The sequence below is a fragment of the Myiozetetes cayanensis genome, unplaced genomic scaffold, assembly GCF_022539395.1.
Source record: "Myiozetetes cayanensis isolate MyiCay16 unplaced genomic scaffold, myiCay2020 scf4, whole genome shotgun sequence".
Lineage (NCBI taxonomy): Eukaryota > Metazoa > Chordata > Aves > Passeriformes > Tyrannidae > Myiozetetes > Myiozetetes cayanensis.
In genome coordinates, this window is record NW_026087631.1 from 63013259 (window position 1) to 63033406 (window position 20148).

The following is a 20148-nucleotide window of genomic DNA, read 5'->3' on the forward strand; positions in this document are numbered from 1 at the left end:
AGCACCTGTGGAGCAGTCCTGCCACATGTTCTGCTCCAACACAATTGCATTGAAGGCTGTGGAAAGAATCTTCCCCTGGAGAGGCAGAATGGATGAAAAGTGAAAGTTGGCATTACAGCTTCAGTTAGACCATTTCTGCTGGATCCAGCTGCTAAAAGTCATATTTTGCTCCCATACCAACCTGATTTATACCTATTTTGTGGCCCAGAGCTCAGGACACACAGGGAAAAAAAAATACCAGATAATGACCTTGCCAAACTTTCATTATTTAGATAATTTCAGTAACTTTAATTGGTATTTATGTGCCTGCATTTGAGATTAGCAAATGGCCCTGGGTTGGGTGGTTAGTGCCTCTTGGCACTCAGAGGCTCAGAAAAGGTGTGTCTGGAAGTTCAACACTCATTTCAAATATTGCTTAAATCAATTTCTAAATTACATTGAGTAACACTGAATTCTGATGACCTGCAATTAGTCTGTGTGACTGCAGTTAGATTTTTTTAATTTTAATTTAATTTTTAAGAAAATTAAATGTGATGGGAAAGGGGCAGAAGTGAGGGTTTGCATTTCACTGTAGGTTTCAAAGGATGTAGGTGTTCTGTGCATAAATGATTTTAAAGGTTTTGATGTCATCCCAGTTATTACATTACAGCTTTGAGAGTATTGAAGATTAAATACCGATATGAAAATTTAAAAAGAAAGGAGGAAGCAAACATCCTGTGCTATGGAAAAAGAGACCCAACCTCTTTTGATGAATGGTGACTTACAATAGGTTCATCAGTTAATGCCTGAACAACGTATCATAGCGTGCTCCAAATCCCGCTGGATGGCCAGAGCAATTTATAATTTTGATTTTTCTCTGAAAATGTGTAACTGGAGCCACTCCAGTAACTGTAATTGGTCTTGGTAATTTTCAAATGCTTCTTTTTTCCTCAGAAGTGTGTGTGCATGGGTCATAAAGGAAAGAGATATAACTTCTGTAATCTCATCACAAACAGTTTTTTTAATTAACTTTTCCTCTGGGAAATTTCCTGATAGAGTAATGTCCAAACATTCAGGATAACCAATCATTCAAATATTCAAGGCTGTGGAAATAATTCTAATAATTGAAAAATACCAATTTTACACTGAATGTACATGGTACATAAAAATGTTAGTTCCCGTAGTTAATCTGGAACAGAACACCCACCATCTCTTGAGACAGTTCCCAAATCAGCTGTGGGATTACCCCGCAGTACTCCACGTTAATGTTACTAATTGTCAGACCCCTGAAAGAGGTGAAAATGAGAGAGGAGTTGGGCATCGCTATTTCACGGGACTTGTGTCGGTAACTCATTCCAAAGGAAAGGGTTTTGTGAGGAACCAGCTGTAGCGAGGCACCACCCCGTGGTAAATCCCGGCCCTGCACCACATCTGGGCCTGAGCCATGTCCAGATGAACAGATGATTTGCTTTTCATAGTAGCCGGAACACTCAAATTTTATTTTAATATTTAATGTGGGAGACAAAAAACACACGTACCCCTCTCCATCTCTAACGATGTTGCATGTTTCCGGAGAGATCATGCTCATGTTTTCATTGTTCCACGCCTGAAGGCTGCAATTTGGACACTTTTTTGGCTCAGTAAGTGGCTTGACTGAGAGCTCTGTGTTGGTTCGTGGACAGAAGAATAGGGAGCATTTTTCCTGCATCCACAGTCATGTTGCATTTGAAGGAGACAATACAGCTGCCCGCCCAGAAGTAGGCAAATGAAACCATCTCAGCAGGCTGAGCCCAGATAATACAACACAGATGATCGACTCCACAGCCTCCATGCACAGACCGCCCGCAGCAGAGCTCCCACAGAGCTCTCCTCTGCCAGCATCTCCTTCTCTTCCAGCGTCAGCAAAGCAGAGTCTCCGAGTACATGGGACGAAAACACACCACTTCCCTTAGTGGATCTCTTCACTATAGGTGCCACAGGCCTCACCAGTATCTCACCAAGATTAAAGGACCCCTGTCAGGACAGCAACATCATGTGTGAGCTAGACTTCACACTTTGGAAAGCCTTCATAAAATGGGGTGGGTTTAAGCCTTCTCCAAAATAACTTTAGTTTCCTGGTGTAGGTCTGTGCAATGGAAACACGCTCTTGTGGCTTGCTCAGTGCTGTTCAAACTGGCCGTGGTAGGTGACCTCTGTTTCTACGCCATGCGTGGGTGGCTCCATCTAATGGCTTCCTGCCCCCTCTGGCCTGTCCTAGGTGGCTTCTGGCTTTATCCATGCTTTATTCTGGCTTTATTCATAGTCTGGTCCTGATACAGGATTGGATGCGGGTAGAGTGAATGTCTGATGGATGACTCCTTCCCTGGGCAAATCATCACCTCTGTCTGGTATGAGTTAGGGGGATTCCACCTCTCTCCTGGGATGCAGCTCATGCTTGCTTATATGAGGATGCTGGACTTCTTCCTCCGACAAGTCAATCCAACCGGATTTGCAGAAATCTCACTGGTATGATATTTCCCAAACATTTGCTGATCCCCCCAGCATTCATCTCCACGGATTGTTACAGCCCTGTTTTATCTGTACTTGTCAGCCCCGTGTGCCGCATCCTTCTGGAAGATAAACTGGCTTTTAGAATGAAATACAAGGCCAAATTCACCGCTTCCTAATCTGCTCATAATTCCACTGATTCTAGTGGGATTGCATTAGGTTTCAAATAGCAGAGACTCTGGCAGTTTCTCCCTATGACTGTATGTTGCTTTCAGCAACATTTCTTAACACGATGTGACAGAACTCATTTGGTGAGAGAGCTATTAAAAAAAATTTCATTGAGACTAGTACCAAACACAGACTTTATTGGCATTTAAAAAGGAAGGGAAAAAAAAAAAAAGAAAAGCTTTTTTTTTTTAACAATTCTGTGTATGTGTATCTGTAAATCCTATACATGTCCAAAAATGGACGTGTCAAGACATTGTGGTTTTTTTAAAAGGCTGATGAAAAATTGAAGAGGGAGGAAGAACCTGACTTGTGGTCAAGAGAGAAAATTTATTTTATAGAGGCATCAATAGGTGTCTTGATTAAAACACATCAATTCCTTGCTAAGGAAAAAATACCCTGCATGGTGTAGATTATTTAATCTACCAGAGAAAAGTTTATGGGCAAAGAGACTTTGGAGGGAGTCAAAGGCAAAATGATTAGCATTTTGAATACAGCAAAGAGGAAGGAAAGCAGCAAATGCTGTGTATTCGGGTATCTTCATAAAAATGCTAGATTTCTTCTGGGAGGTCTTTTCACCAAATAGCCTTGGATTCAGTGTAGCTTGATTTGATGAAATTCTATTCTACGCTATGTAGAGTTCATCAGAAAACACCAAGTGGTACCTTCTGGCCTTAAATCTTCGAGTTACCTGAACACTGCACAGAAAGCTGTTCAGGTACCAAGCCTGTGTTATCAGAAAGGGCTGTGAAGATCAAACAGCAGGGTGTGCTTGCTGCCATAAAAATGGTAAATAATGTATGTAATATTGTAGTGCTGTCGGAGTGCAGCTGTGGGAAAAGCCAGTTGATGAGTGGGGAAAACCTTCAAGCCTTTGCCTCCCAATCTTCTGATCAGTTCAATACTCATACCAACCTTAATTCTTCTGGTCATTCCAGCATCTTGCCCTCACAGCCCTCTCCTACCTGATTAGGAGATAAAAGAAATAGATCTTTCTCTTCTAAAAGCTACCTGATGTGTCATTACACTCAATGGACTAAATGTAAATTCCCTAAATTTGTGTGTAGGTGGTCCACAGATAATCATCAAGTTCCTCCTTATTGGACCCTGCAAACTTTCAAAGTCAAGTACTACATAATACCTTTAGTATTAGAAACTTCTGGGTGTGTTTAAAAAGATGCAGATGTTTTCAGAATCCATACACATTTCTGAAAAGATGAAGGCCATTTAAGTGTGTGCCCAAGTGGGAAGTATAACACAACAGCTAAGCATGTTGCAGTTGATCCTTTTGGAAGATTCTGAAGATTCCCTGGCTTCAACCAGGAGCACCTGCAGAGTTGTTCCATTGCAGGATGTGGTCTGAAACATTAGACTTCAAACATGCCTGATAACTCATACAGGTAATATTATACAGGGCCACACATTATTTGCAGAGCCACTTGATGCTTCTCAGCAACTGTATGTGGAAGGGAAAAAGTTCACCTAAAGTTTGCCAGTATGTGTCACCCTGTGGTTTGGAAACTGGATTTCTTTTTAAGCAGACATCTATTACAACAATGTTTGTTTGTTTGCGATGCAGAAGTGCTTGACTGTGTATGGAACTGGGAAAAGCACAAAAATAACATTTGCAATATCTCCTACAGTTGGAATCATTTAATGGATTCCTGAAAAGATCCCATTCATGCATAGTATCAACAGATGTGACCCTTTCTCTTGTGTGGATTTAAATCCCTGTCATTAATCTCAATCCCCATCTCTGCTCAGGCTGATTCCATGCATGGAGAATAACCCATAATGATAAAGAGCAGTGTGTGCAAAGTGAACAAAATTACCATATTGTGAGGGATTTTACTGTAATTTATAGCATATGAAAATTTGCCCTTCAGGGGACTGTAAATTGGTTCAGATCTATGGGGTTAGTCTACCCTAAACACAAAGATAAAAGAAGGGGTGTAAACTTTTCCAGGTATTAAAAAAATGAATTCTTTGGGGACTGTTAACAGAAAACAGCTGTTTTAAGAACGAGTTTAGAGCTGTCCCTGCAAAGTTTCTCAGCCTTCCATAGGCATTCACAGTCAAAGATTTAATAATGGCAAGATTTTCTTCTCTTTTTGTAGTCTGGGGAAATGTAACAGCCTCCAAGTTGCTTTAGCAGTCACTTTATGAACTTCTTTCCTTTGGATCTTTATATTTATATTGGAAACTGCTTTCTTTCAGCTGGGCTTCCAGAGAAATCTGAAAATGCGGCGAAGCCGGGGACATGCTGTGCCTCTTGTAAGGAATTTCATCAAATAAAGCAGACGGTTTTACAGCTGAAGCAAAAGGTATGAACACTGATCAGCCATGTCTTTACCAGACCTGCATGTTTTACAGCAACTGAGATCAAATTTTAGTATTTGGAGCTGTCACTGGAATGTGATTCTTGTACCCATAAAGAGATGGCAATATATTTTAAAATCATGTAAGAATGGCATCTCTTCCTTATGCTTCTGTATGGATTGTAAGCATATTCAACCCAAGTTTATAGATCTGTGTTACCAAGCTTGTGGTAAAACAGTCTGGCAAACACCCACCCCAGGCTGAGCCCAGGTTTCTTGGCAATCTGTGCTGGCCTAAGCTTTTCATTCACTCTGGATGCACGGGATTTTGGACTTGATCCACCTTCAGAATCAGCAAATGCAAGACATTCTGTAGATGTAGGAACATGATTTTGCATTAATGGAGTGCTGATATGGGATTCTTGCTTTCTTAGGTGTAGAGCTCAACAGAAACATCACTAGCTTGAAACGTCCCTCTTCTTTTAAAAAAGTAAAACCATCAGTCCCAAACCCTTTTTGTTTTCACTTGTCTTCTTACAAGTAGAGAACAATGCATTTAGAAACTTCCCTTGGCCTTTAACTGCTCATATAAGTAGCCTGCTTTTGCATTTGAGTTAGGATTGAAATAACCCAAGGACCCAGCCTCAGATCTGGAGAGCCAAGCACAGGGATGCAGATGTAATGCCTTTTCTGGTGACATTTCCTTTGAACATTCAGGTTCCTTCAAATTGAAATGTTCTGCGGGAATATGCTCAGCAATTCATGCTGACAGGCTGCAATTATTTCACCCAGGGTACTCATTTCATTTCACTGTGTCAAAACACAATTTGGTGTATTCCCTTGTTGCATTTAATGTTATTCCTCCAATTTTAGGAAGAAAGAAATCTGCTTCACTAAAATGAAATTCACTGAGGTTAGAGATAATCTTTATCTCAAAAATCTCAAAATGTCATGTTTTCCTTCTGGATCAACATGAAGACAAATGTGGAAGTGACAGAACTTCATGTGTGATGGAAAGTCTGTTTTTCAAACAAATGGTAGCATAGAGGTTAAAAAAGGATCCATGCTTTCTACATGGCTGTTTCTCCAGCCACTCTCTGTGATGCTAAACAGACTCACACTGACCTCCCAGGAGGGATCTGGGGTCACACTGTTGGTCATGTTGTTTGCTGCAAAAATTGACTGATTGAATTAATGGAAAGTTTTCTGTGTCTAACTTCCAGTTAGATGCCTGGGTTCAAAATGTTAGATGCCTGTGTTCAGGCCATCGATACCTGTCACTGTGGTCACTTGTACAGTAGTTGTGGCCAAACTAAGCAGCTCAGTCTTACTTTATGGCTGTCCTGTCATTGTATATTGGTTAATTTTCCCCCCAGTATCTTCCTACTGAGACTTGATCTATTTGGCAGAGGGAGCCCACTGGGTTGTGCCACACACAGACAGAGCTGGAAGAGAAAGTCCCCAATACCCTCAGCAATTTTACTGCACAGAGAGGAGACCTTTTGTCCATGCTGAGAGGAGATCTGTACCAATATTAGTTCTCTACCCAGGGAGACATCAACCCTTGTGTTTCACCCGCTGCTCCCCACGGTCAAGTTCTTCTGGGGAGGATGTCTCTCAATATCTGTGGTTGAAGCTGTTCTGTTTTGCACAGAAAAAGTCATTTCTGTCTGCCAAGGAGACAGTTTATGGAATGAGTCTTTAGTCTTGTGGTTAAGGCTTTCAGATTTTATGAACTTTATTCAAAATTATGGTTAGTAGAAAAGCCTGTGAGATGCTCTGTCCTGATATGCTAGAGATCTGTGGGCAATCCTACATTGATCTCAGGTCTTGTGGAAGGAAGGAGAGTGGAAAGCTGGAAAACTGGGGGAAAGATATCTGACATGTTGACGGACAGGCAACAATTTTTTTTAAAAATCAAGTAAGCTGGATTCTATTGTACAGATGTGTTTAAACATCTTAATTAAAAAGCCATGTCCCACATCAGTCCTGACAAGCACTGTCAAAACTTGTCTAAACCACAGATTCCCTAGAAAATACCCAAAACTCCAGATGCAGAGTGCAAAACAGCATATGGGAGTCTTGTTTCTAGAACAGTCTTTCTTTAAAATTTACCCTTGCTAATATTTGCATGCACATGGAACAAAAAAAATTATTTGCCAAGGGCCATTCAGAATTGGAGCTGTCGATGGAGAAAGCCAAGGTCATCTTGGATCAGGATCCTGGTTCAGCTAAAAGGTGAAACAAATTAGGCTAGTGAGTATAGCCAATCCCTAAGAGGATGTGAGTCAACATCAAAAACACATGGTTTGGCTCTGGTGCATTTAACAACCATTTTCTGTCCAGAAGATATCAAAGAGTAGTGAGCTAGACCAGAGCCTGGGTATTTTGGCACTCCTAGTATATGCCTCAAGTCCAGCTGACTCAGTGGGGAAGCATGTGTAGATGCTTTCACAGCAGCTATGTGATTGTTTTTTTACATATTCAGTTGTTACAACAGCCTTGCTGGCAGAAACAAGTCAATATTTAAGCAACAGAAAATAGTACACTTCCAAATCCTCTGCCTGATGAGTCTTCACCACTACATGCACCTTTTTACTCCAGCCTGCCTATTTGCAGTATAACACGGAGAGCATTCATGGTAGAGTGTATGTGCTAAATGACATCTATTTATCCACTGGGATAGATTCCCAGAACAAGATCTGCTGAGAAATATACACATCAGCTCAGAAGAGGACTTCAATTAATCTGTCACCCAACAGTGGTCACCCCTAAGGAAAAACACCCACTGAAAATGTTCTCACAAAAACTACCTGAAAAATATAATGCTCTCAGGTGGCCACATGATTTATCTCCGTGTCTCAGTTTTGGCGTGTCAGCACTGGCACAGTTGAACCCTTGGTTGATTTGTGTCACGTAGTGAAAGTTGTGCAGCACGATGGTCCTTGCAGCCCTTCCATTTGTATACAGCCATTTGGACCCTTCTCTGACAGAGTGGACACACCTCTGGTACACAAAACTTTGCTGACCAGAGCCAGCCACTGGAGTTTCCCATGCCGGTCCCTGGCCAGTGTGTCTCTGTCAGCCCCCAACTACTGCATTTTCCTTTTCAGCCTCAGCTATAGGACACTGTGAACCATGGAGTAGCCCTTTATCTTCAGTAGCCCCTCATGTTGGTCTGTGCTGCAAGGTCTGGGGTGTTGGCTGAGAAAGCTGCAGGGTCACTGGTAAACAAAGCCGAGTTTTTTCTCTGGAAAACCAAAGATGATAGCTCACGCCAGAGCAATAGATGCGCTGGATACCCATTGCCAGTGTGAGCAGATTCATATGAGTGAGTGTTTAAGAAACACTCTGTGGGAACTGTTGATCTCACTGTGAAGTGTTGACCTCATCTAGCCACTGATTTCTGTGGGGATGGAGTGAATCTAGCAAATTCTTGTAGGACTTACATCATGACATTTAATTTGCCTATAGTGCAGTCATCATGTCTTTGGAATTGCAGTGATTTCCAAAACCTAAGTAACAAATGGCTAATAAATCCTAATATTCCTGTCATTGCGTGTTGAATTCCACCCTCAACAATCGAACTGGTGTTTTGTAAATGCCACCAGAAACATCAGCATTTCCGGCTACTTTTTTTTCCTAAGTTTTTTCCTTCTGAACTGTTCTGTGTATTCAATCCCAACCTGCAAGCAGCACTGGCTGCTCTTAAATTGAGTTTTGTAAGTAATAACTTGTTTGCCAAAGGAAATTTGCCCAGTTATAAGTAGGTACTGAAAGTGCATAACATTGGGGGAGGTGTTTTTGTGCATTACAAATATTAGGTTTGCAGTAATGACAGGAGAATGTATATCAAATAATTACAGAAACAAGTAGGAGTCTTGAGAAAAGCCCAGTTCAGGGAATTCCAAATAGCTGATGAAAAGCATTGTCAAATAGTAGGAGTCATCATGTATTTTATTTAATGCAGCTCTCCCAGGCAAATATTGCAGAATTCAGCATCAAATTATCCAGTGAGCCAAATTCCTTCAAGAAACAACAAAGCTCACCCAGAGACAGGTCTGTTCTGGTGTTGCTGAAACAGCTCTTCAGTTCCATTTGGCAAAGCACAATCCCCAACTCTACATGCAGCTGCTCACCACTAATAAACTTTTTTCCTCCTTGCAGACCAGCCTCCTGACTTGTCATCTCCCTTCAGCTGCTTCTGGAGAGACTACACATTTGTATATTTTTCTAAATATATTTAATTATTAAATATGTTCAATCTGGACAGATTAATGTTTCATGGATAACTACACATGTAATGGATAATGACACTTTAAATTATAATGTCAATTTTTACTTACATTCTCACTTACTTTATTTTGTGTCTCTATGCAGAGCAGATCCAGACATCTGCTGGGTTAAATAGTACAGTTACAGGGCCAGATCTACTAAAGATTTTGGGTTCTCATTGAAACCAGTGGAAAGTCAGTGGCTTATGCAGCAATTGAGAGCTTAAATATCTGAGCAAATGTGCTCTGAGAAAGGGACAGTAAATGAATAAAGGAAACTTCAAATAAGGAAAAAAAGGCTACCTGAGAAGATCCAAGCAGTTTTGAGACTTAGGTTTTTCAGAACTTGTTGCTGTATCTCTCCAGAACTTCTCCCGTCCTCCACTGGATTGGCTTGCAGTGTTTCCACAGTGACTTGAAAAGTGAACAGACTCACAAAGCAACTTTTCTTTTTTTTCTGATGATTTCAATGACAGATATGATTAAACACTTTACATTTTCCTGAAATATTTAGATAGGCTGTTTGTTCTCATGAAAGCTTAACTAAGAATGGAATTTATCCAGCTGAACAATGAAGGTCTTACACTGATTTCTGGTTTTGGCAGGTTGCTTTGCTACCAAATAATGCTGCTGATCTTAGCAAGCAAATCACTGGTGAAAAAGTGCTTGCATCTAATGCATATATCCCTGGCCCCCCAGGACAGCCTGGCCAACAAGGTCCTCCAGGTAAGATACAGACCAGAGGGATAGAAGCGTACAATAGTGTTAAGAATAAATATAATAATCTTCAGTCTTTCAGTGTGATAGGATTTGATGTGTCTCACATTTTGATTGATACTATTATATTTGAATTTTTACATTTTGATTGATACTATTATATTTGCATTTGTGCTAAATTTGAAAAGAAAAACTTTCTGGTTGTTAGGGTCAGCCTCTGCCAACTGTCTAACATCATCCACTGTGTCTCCATGTGTTTCTTGACATCCAAGCTGTGTTTGTCCCATATGTGTTAAATTTCTCCCTCTCACTGGGATATCTCACCTGCTTCAGTTGCCGTTTCCTGTGTTTTAACCCTGTCTTAAAACACTATTTCATTTCAGGAATATCTATTGCTTTAGCTCACTGTCAATAGCAGAGCAGGAAATATGCTTTCAGTTTGTGAAGGTTTGTGCCAATTGTTTTGTTTTTCCTCATCTGGTTCTGCGAGGATTCATCTGTTGGTTTTATGTTGTGTTCAGATTCAAAGGAATATGAAAAGAAAAGTATATCTACTCACACGTTCTTTGCTAAGGTATAGATTGAAACAATGTGAAAAATAGAGGGTTCCTAAAGCTCTAACTTAAGCCAGACACCTTGCAACTGGCAGCCAACTCTACTAAAAATTTTGGAAATCTAATTTTGGGTTAGCAATGAATCCAAGGAATTTTAGCATTGTGCTGGATTTCAGAAAGATTCTTACAGATAACTAGCATATATTCCTTACAAGGATTTTACTCCCTATTAAACCGTCCCCTCCCTTCACTCCCTCCCCCTCACCCCCCACCCCTGTGTTTATACCCCCTTTTGCAGAGTTGCTTAGTTTTTTTGAGTCTTTATCTCATTTTCTTGGAGGATGAGTATCTTCAGTCTCCAATATATCGTAAGTGCAAGGACAGTGTGGTTAGAGGTTCTGCATCAGACTCTGAGGGGTACATACAGTGCATTGCCTTGCAATCCCTCCAAGGTAGGCCTGACCCTTCAGGTCTTCCACCCACCAGTTTTTGCCACACATGAGCTGTCCGAGGTCCTGTAGAACTCTGCTCCCCCTAAAATCACTTCCTCTGCTGCTCAGACAGAGGGAATTCCAGAGACGCATCACTGAACTTGGGTTGTCTCCTTTTGAAAATCCTAACTGTACATATTCTGTCCTGATGAACTCTTTTTACTCTCTGCCTTTCATCCTCTGTGTCTTTCACGTGCCCTCAATATGATGAAAAGTGCTTTTCCCTCTAATCATTAAGTTTTCAGCTAGTGACACCTCAATAGTCTTTATTTTGTGCAAATGCTTCAGGTATCTGATTTCTGGTTTCCATTTCATAGAGTTTCTCTTGAGCTAAATATACATTTGTTGCCTATGTGCTTCCTAAAGACTAACATGCTCTGCTGAACTACCAGAAACTGGAAAGGATATAAAGCAAAATGGAAGAACAGAGCCCTTTTTGCCCCTAACATATTGGCTACTGTACTGGGCAAAGAGAGGTGCAGCCCACCACTGCAAAGGGCTTGCTTGTGCCAGTCATGTAGATCCCATCAACACAAAATTCCCAAGAGTTTTCTGAGGCTTTCTTTTTATCAGATATTTCTCAAATGTGCCTTGTTCTTCCTCGTGTGAAAATGAGGCATTTTTGCTTTTCTTTTAGTTCCCAGTCTGTGTCCCTAACCATCTGGCAGTGTCAGACTTGGATTATTTGTATACACAGTATTGAATTGTTTAACTGATCATCTCTTGTAGCTACTGTGACAAAGTGTAATGTTGCCTCAGAGGGCTGCTGATGTGCAGATGCAGATGTGTTGGTTGTATTGTTATGGATTTGGATGTGTTAAGGTAACCAATCGATTGGGTCATTCAGAAAATGGTCATTCCTCACTGTTTGCACTGGTGAAGTGTCCTGAAGGCTTTCCCTGACAGATAACCTTTGTTGTTGATTGCAGGGGCTCCAGGACCAAAAGGGAGTCAAGGAGTTCCTGGGTTACCTGGACCTCCTGGACAGCCAGGCCCTCGTGGATCCATGGGACCTATGGGCCCATCTCCAGACATATCACATATTAAGCAGGGCAGACGGGGCCCTGTGGTCAGTATTCTCATCTCCTGTCATGCCCTGCACAATTGGCCTTAGCTCCACAACTTCTCATGTCCTTGTGAACACTTTCTTTTCTCTTGCAGGGCCCACCTGGAGCCCCAGGGAGAGATGGCAGCAAGGTGAGGAGAGGTACTAATTTCCATAAGATGGACACATGTGCATGCGAAGTGAAGGACGCTAAAGAGTCTCTCTGCATACTCGTAGACAAACCCTTTCACCACCTCATTTCCTTTTTTCCCCCACCCTTCTGCTATTTTGTGTTTGGCATTCTGAAGTCTTGCAAATGGTCCTGCCAGGCTGTCAAGCAGCCTTCTTTCCTTTCCCTGTAGATCTTTAGGCTTTTCCCTGAAGAAGTGTTGACACTTTAGCTCTCTTCATTAGATGGATCTTTTATGAATTTCTCCTATTCACTGCTTTGCTTGTTACTGTGCAGGACAAACATCAGAAGTGCCCCACTCTGCTCTGACTGGAATCAGTGGCAATTTCCTTTCATTCCTCCTTCACTTTGTTTTTTTTTTCCAAACAAGCATCAGCTGATGATTTCTGATCTGGAGACAGTAAATAAGGGAGAGGCAGAGGCAAACAGTGTGTTTTGTTTTTTTTTTGTTTCGTTTGGTCACAGCAAACTAACCGTGGTGGTATTGATTACAGGGGGAGCGAGGTGCACCAGGACCAAAGGGGATACCTGTAAGTATTTCTCACAGGAGGAATTTACACAACAGAGTGATGCTGACTATTAACAACAGGTCAGCCAAGAGTTTTGAAAAAAACCCTCGTGTGTCAAGAGTAAAGATACTTTACATATACATAAAATTTTATTGGAAACAAAGTAATTACCTCTTTTCATCCAAGTTTTTTTTGCCTGAACACCTTCTTCCCTCTTTGGGTATGAGACTGGAGGCAGTAGGCACCCCTCTACTCTACAGCGGTGCTGGAACATGCCTCAGAAGGCATGAGATCCCACACAGAGTGACAGTTAGCACAGTTCAAACTCAGCTCCTATTTGGAGTTTGATCCCAGACATCGTTCAAAATCCTGCCCCTCATCTTTCTGGAATTTGGGAAGCTATAGGCTTTGAGTCAGTCAGCAGAAGAAGGATGAGTATTGACAACCTGTTTTCAGGCGAAATTGTTCAAAAACATCTGGGATCCCCAGCACAGGAAGGACATCAACCTGTTGGAGTGAGTCCAGAGAAGGCCATTCAGTTGATTAGAGGGATGGAGCACCTCTGCTCTGAGGAAAGGCTGAGCAGAACTGGGATTTTTCAGCCTGGAAAAAATAAGTCTTTGAGCTGACCCAATTGCAGCCTTCCAGTACCTGAAGGTGCCTACAAAAAAAATGGAGAGGGACTTCTTACATGATCTTGTAGTGACAGGACAAGGAAGAATGGATTCAAAGTGAAAGAGAGTAGGTTTATATTGGATATTGGAAAATAATTCTTTACTGTGAGATGGGGACTCACTGGCACAGACAGCCCAGAGAATCTGTGAATGCCTCATCCTTGAAAGTGTTCAAGACCAAGTTGGATGGGGCTTTGAGCAGCCTGGTCCCTGCCCATGGCAGAGAGGTTGGAACTAGATGGTTGTTCTACAATCCTACGAATTTACTTCTTATGATATTTTCTTATAGGTGAAGTGGATTTTTAGGAGTGTGATCATCAGTGTGTCCATTACTGTGTTTAATTCACAGTATTAAACAGTTTAGTGTAATGTGTGAAGTCAGCTAAAATTAGATACTCTCTGCATTGTAATTATCAATATATTTAGTAAGTGATGGACAGCAGCAAGATTACCATATTGAAAAGATAGTTTCTAAAGAACAGATGTCTTTTAGAAAACGTATTTTTTAGTCATTCCAAGAATGTAAATCCTGTCAGTTTAATAGGAAATAAGATGGGGAATCAAGGTTTAAGTCATCTATTCCCATGAGGTGTCAGGCTACTCTTAAGAAACAGATACAGCAAAGGAATTGTTAAGTGACAAAAGGGCTGAGCATCTTGTAAATGTAGGCTCTGTCTGCAAAAACATTTGATTCTTTTGAAAATTGTTTCCTGAGCAAGTTGGTTGAAAAACAGACCACTAACTTTTGGCGATTGATATGAAGAAGTATTTTGCTGAACTACCCCTGCAAGAGTAATTCTATCAAGCAGTTTGAAAATTGTAAGAGCAAGGTGGTTTGTTATTAATGACCGTGCATTGTGACTGCAGGGCCCACCAGGTTCATTTGATTTCCTATTGCTGATGATGGCAGACATCAGAAATGACATCGCTGAGCTGCAAGAGAGAGTGTTTGGACACAGGACTCATTCGTCAACAGAGGAATTTCCATTACCTCAGGAATTTACAAACTATCATGACACAGTAGATTTTGGATCTGGAGAAGACTACAAACCAAGGGCAGCACCCAGAAACTCCAGGATACAGAAGGCAGACCATCCTTAGCTATGCCTACTGAAAAATAAAGCCCCCTTAGAATTCTTCAATATAAAAGATGCACTGACAATGTAATGTTTTATATATATATATATATATACATATATATATATATATATATATATAAATTCCCAATTTTCTTTCTGCTCTTTCTGAACCATGCTGCCTGTACTGTAGCTTTCCTGGTTCATGGTAGCCTCCTTGCAGTAATTCCATACCGTCAAGCCTGCACTGTGCATTGTACCTATACTATCAAGAAAACCTTCTTAGTATATAATATGACTAAGGCATGCTCTAGCTAATAATGCAGACCACAGCATTCCACCTGCCTACCTTGCATTCTGTTTCCAAATGACCCAGTACTCAAATCTTGCAAGGGACAGAGGGGTAGCTGAACATCATCCCTGAATGATGTCAGTAATGAAAAACTTGGTCCAGAGTTACTTTATAAATGCATATATATTATACCACTGAAGTCAGGTTTCCAGCTACTGTCCCCAGGCTTAGGAAAGTGTGAGAAGTGGATCCCTGTTTCACAGCAGAGGCCATCTAGAAGTGAGATATTGTCTTCTATTATGCCCCATCGTGGCAGAAAATGGTAAAAAAATATGGTGAAGCAGTGATACAAGGGTGCTGCTGCTTGATCTGGAAATTATTAGGCTTTGAGTTGCTAGAGTATCATTCAAAGGCAGTCAAAAGATGTTCGTCCTAAACTAACACTACTTTTTCCTTACCATTGTCCCACTGCTCAGTGTGAAGGCCAGTTTCCTTTCTCAATAGATTCATGCTGAATACACTACACAAAGATGAGCAAGATAAAAGGGGATGTTTAAAACAGGAAAACCAATCATAAGTGAATCAGGCAGGCTTACTGGCAAGCACAAAATCAATTCCAGCCTTGCAGAAAGAGTCACATTCTGACTTCCTGCAGATTCATGTCTTCCTTGGTGAAATTCTAAAGTGTGAGTGATATCGACACCAGAGAGAGGCCTCATGTTTGCAAAGAGCTTCCATCTGTTTTGTTCCTCTGCTGCATGAGATCAACCTAAACGGCTTTCACCGAATGGGAACACAGAATGGCAGCGTACTTGGCTGGGTATATGGAGGAGTATGAGTTGGTGCAGGAGTCCACATGACAAAACATTTCAACTTGGTACGAGGATGGCTAAGTGAGGTACTGCACATGGGATCCTGTATTTGTGAATGGGGATAAAAGGGAGTGCCCTTTATTTACACTGGAAAATTGGATGCACAAGTTAGACCATACCTCATGGATGATGTATGTTAGCATTTCTTTTGGATTACCACAGCTGCTGAGGACTTTGCCATGCTTGGAATACAAAGGAGTATATTAAGCACAAAATTTCAGTGTTGTATGTGTGTAGCTGCTACTTCTACAGTATGTTTAGTGCTCAGTGGTGTCCATGTTACAAATGCAAAGAAAATCTTGTTATTTTGCCATGTTTTTCAGGGCTTGCATGTTCTAATAGAATAAATACAGATAAAAGTATAAGCAGGGCCTTTTCAGATAACACATAAAGGTTTGGATTCCCTTCCATGTTCTCTGGGCCAAAAGATAGTTGGCATAATCCTGACACCACCAGTACAGGTCATGCTGTGTAAACAGTTGGCTCTCTAGACCTTTCATGTCTTTTGTGTATCGTCCTAAGAGAATGTATTCATTCCTGTAGTTGTTTCTCAACTTCTCACTATCACTAAGCCATAAGCAAGGGCATTAACTTTTAAGAACATAAATATTCTGTATTCCTCTTCATATTATGTCTGTATCAGTATTTACAAACCAATGTCTGAGTCACAGGGATAGCTAAAAAAAAAGATAGTGGTCTTACCCTTGGTCCTTGGGCTTCTCCTCTGTCTGGGAGGAGCTCTGCCAGCAGCAGCAGATCCAAGTAGACTTGTGAACCACATCATAAGGGAGACTTGAGGAAGGAACTTGTTGCCAAAAGAGGGATGGTCTTAAATGCAGCAGAATGAAAGAAACCTCAAAGACAGTATAAACTGAGGCTTTTATGTCATATTTTCTTGATTTCAAGCAGGCAACTGAGTATAAATTACATCATGCAATTTTATAAATTTGTTCAGTGTCAAATGTTGTATTTTTAAATCTTGCAAATTGTGTAACTCTTGCATATGTTTACCACTACACCCCATCACCTGCTGGGTCAGGTTGGTTCTCACTAGAGAATTAGTAGATGCAGATTTTTGACCATCACTTATAAAACGACATAACTTTCATTAGATGAGTAACTTCCTACATATCAGCTAGATTCTATTGCCCCCTGCCCACAAGGTGATGCATTCTAAAAATTTTAGCTCTGAGATCTGTTTTTCCAAATATAGAAGCATACCAAATGAGAAGTTTCCACAATTTAACTGTCAAATTCAGTGGGAGGTGACAATTGCCCTGCTGTGCATAAGTGTCCAGAGAAGGAAAATTCTGAGACTGGACCAGAAAAGTAGATGAAACACATACTTCGCTGTAAGTACAGAAAGTTGTTCTACAGATTCATGACTATAAATTTAGTACATACTTACATGCCTTTCTGAATGGAAACCTCAGTGTCTTCCCTTTCTGGACTCAGAATCCTTGGCTTTCACAGCCTAGAACTGGGTTTCCAACAGATGATTTTACTCCATAAAAAAAAGGTGACAGAAAGTGCTCCTTGGGTTTGTCCTTGTCTTTCACCCTCCTCAGTCCAGACTTCTGCCCGGAAACTGTTCTAGTCCCAGCAACAAGGGGGACACTATGGGAAAAACAAGTTCACCCAACACGACACAGGAATTCCTACAGCAGGGAGAGCCCCTCTGAGCACAGCTGGCAGGGAAGGGTCAGCCTCCTGTCTGCATCCAGCTACGATCTCTGCATAGACCTTTCTCATTTCTGATTAACAGTATGAAAACTTTCATAACAAATGGTATCAGCAACATTTCATTAAGATTTCTGGATAAACACATAAAGGCACTCAGAATAAGCGTCATTTTCTTCAGCATACCCAATGTTTAATAAAGCCAGCACAGAGGAATCATTTCCAATCTTAAGTTTCATTATGGTGTAGCCAGAGACGTCATTACCTTTCAAATTATTTATTACTCTGTGGCTTCAAAAATAACAAACTTTCCCAAGAATCCGAACCAAGAAAGTAGAAACTTCTACACTCATGTCTAGTCTCATTACTAGGCTCATGCACGTGACAACTTTGTTTCATATAAATACTATGTATAATTTTATTAGAAAGAAATATTATTTTGATGTTAAGACATCAAGTTATAAGCAGAAGGATAATAAAGAATTTGTTATTTTATTAATATTAGAAATATATTTAATGGAAACATTTGCAAGAGTGTGTAGTGGTGGGAAAACGCTGATTGCTAATGGGATTAACAAAATCATGAATCTTGAAAAATGTTTTCTTTCAACACTGTGCCAAGTACATACAGGTTTAGTCTTTCTTGCAAAGCTGTCATTCTGGCATGGAAGAATTTTTAAATAGTCACACTAAATCAGGAAAAGAAGAGGAAAATTGATTGTAAATGGAATTAGGGTAATGCCTGGAGTTATTATTGGCATCACAGCTTACATAGCCTTCTTTCTAGAAGTGTTTCACATTTAATATGCCAAGTCCCAGAGCAGTAACAAAAGATGGGGGTGGGGTCCAAGTCTCTTAATTTCACATTAAAATCCGTATGTTTGTTCCTATTTACACATTCCAATAACTATACTGTTCACTTTATTTATATATGAAATACTAAAATGTGTATAAGATGACTGTGATTTTATGATGTATTCGTAATAACAAAGATATTTTTTCTTACACTGTGGTAGCTGCTTTTGTTACACGTCACTTTCCCTGAAATACAGCAATGTTGGCTGGAAGAGACAAATGGCAGGAAACTTCCTTATGCTGCCTTCTGGCATTTTTCTTGGAACTGAACTACACATACTGCCATAGTCCTCTGACGATGGGGGGTGAGCTCTTGCAGACTAGTGTGGGTTTCAGTCTCTGTGGGAATAAAGCACACGGCCAGCTCCACTATATAGAGGGTGGCTCCTGCACCGTGTGAGGCTGGATCCAGCAGCCTTACCCCATGCTGCCAGTGTACACAGTTTCTGCACAGCCTGGGCATGAGCTACGGGGGTCTGAAGCCCTCTGGCATCCTGCCACTATTACGGGGGGAAAGGGGGGAATAAGACACAGGCTCTGTCAGGCCTCCCTTGCCCCTCGCAAGTGTCCCAGCCGCTCCCTGCAGCCCCAGGAGCATCCTGCGGGCTGTGCCCCATCACAGCTGTGCCCCATCACTGCTGAGCGGCAGCGGGGAGCCCCGCTGCATTCCTTCCTCCCCGCAGAACCCACCCGGCACGCCGATGCCACGGGGACACCAGCAGGCCTGGAGCCCCGGGCTGGATGTCATTCCTGGTGGGATCCGGCTCCACTGCTGGGACCCAGGACTGTCAGGACACGGGTAATGCAAAGTAAAATGAAAAGCATCTATAAATCATACTGAAACATAAATAAAAGAAGAAAGTAAAAAAAAAAAAACCAACCAAACAAACAAACAAAAAAAAAAAAAGCAAAACAAAACAAAAACCAAGGCTGGAACAGTCATAGTAACAAAGTAGGTAGTGGAAGCAAAATGTTTACACAAAAATCTATGGTTAGCAGATCTAAGAATGAAAGTAGACAAAGAAGTTCCCAGTTGTACTGGGAATCCTGATAATTTTACTGTTCCATGACTGGATGATGATAACAGAACAGAACCGACAAGAATTCATGAAAAGCAGTCATTTAGTGTCTGCTTTTGGGGAAAGCCAGATGGTAGAGTCATATGACATTAAATGATGCAGTCCTTTTAATTTTAACCAGTTACACAGAAGTTTAATCAAGCTAGACATTTTAAAACCTCAGCGTCTAATTTAACTTGCATCCGACAGTTTTAAAAGACGTAGCAAAAGACCGCCGGGAGCGGGAGGCGGTGCGGCCCCTTCGCACCAGCAGCACCTCCGGCTCTGCCCGCCGGGTCTGCCCCGGCTTCCCTGTCTCGGTCAGACCTCCCGGTAGGCGGCTGCGGGCCGGACTGCGCTAGGAACAGCATTGCCAGCGGGCTGCGGGAGCTGACCCTGCCCCTCTCCTCAGCACTGCTGAGGACATAATCTGGAGCGCTGTGTTCTGCGCGCCTCAGGACAAAAAGAGATGTGGAGGTCTTAGGGCAGGTCCAGTTGAGGGGTGCAAAGAGGACTAAGAGACTAGGGCATATCTCTTCACATGGAAAAGCTGAGGGAATTGGGCGTCTTCAGCCAGGGGAAGAGACGACTGAAACGGAACCTCATCAGTGTGTCTCTCAAGGGAGAGTTTCAAGAGGACAGAGCCAAGCTCTGCTCGGTGCTGCCGATCAGCGGGGCAGAAACTCACGCACAGGAAGTTCCACCTCAAAATGAGGAAGAACTTCTTTACTGTGTGGGTGACCGAGCACTGGAACACATTTCCCAAAGAGGCTGTGGAGCTTCCCTCACTGGAGATATTCAGGAACCGCCTGGACGCAACCCTGTGCCGTGTGCTCTGGGATGCTCCCGTCT

At 41.6% G+C, this 20148-nt stretch overlaps 1 protein-coding gene across 1 annotated transcript in view; it reads left to right on the plus strand.

Moving 5' to 3' along the window:
- The window catches only part of CCBE1 (collagen and calcium binding EGF domains 1), a 96339-nt gene extending 77949 nt beyond the window's left edge, over positions 1-18390 (plus strand). Inside the window, exons 6-11 of the mRNA XM_050329888.1 lie at positions 4909-5015; positions 9889-10009; positions 11975-12114; positions 12207-12242; positions 12775-12810; positions 14331-18390. Coding sequence (XP_050185845.1) covers positions 4909-5015; positions 9889-10009; positions 11975-12114; positions 12207-12242; positions 12775-12810; positions 14331-14564 — 674 coding nt within the window. The 3' untranslated portion in view covers positions 14565-18390. The remainder of the gene's footprint in view (positions 1-4908; positions 5016-9888; positions 10010-11974; positions 12115-12206; positions 12243-12774; positions 12811-14330) is intronic.
- The last annotated feature ends 1758 nt before the right edge of the window (positions 18391-20148 follow it).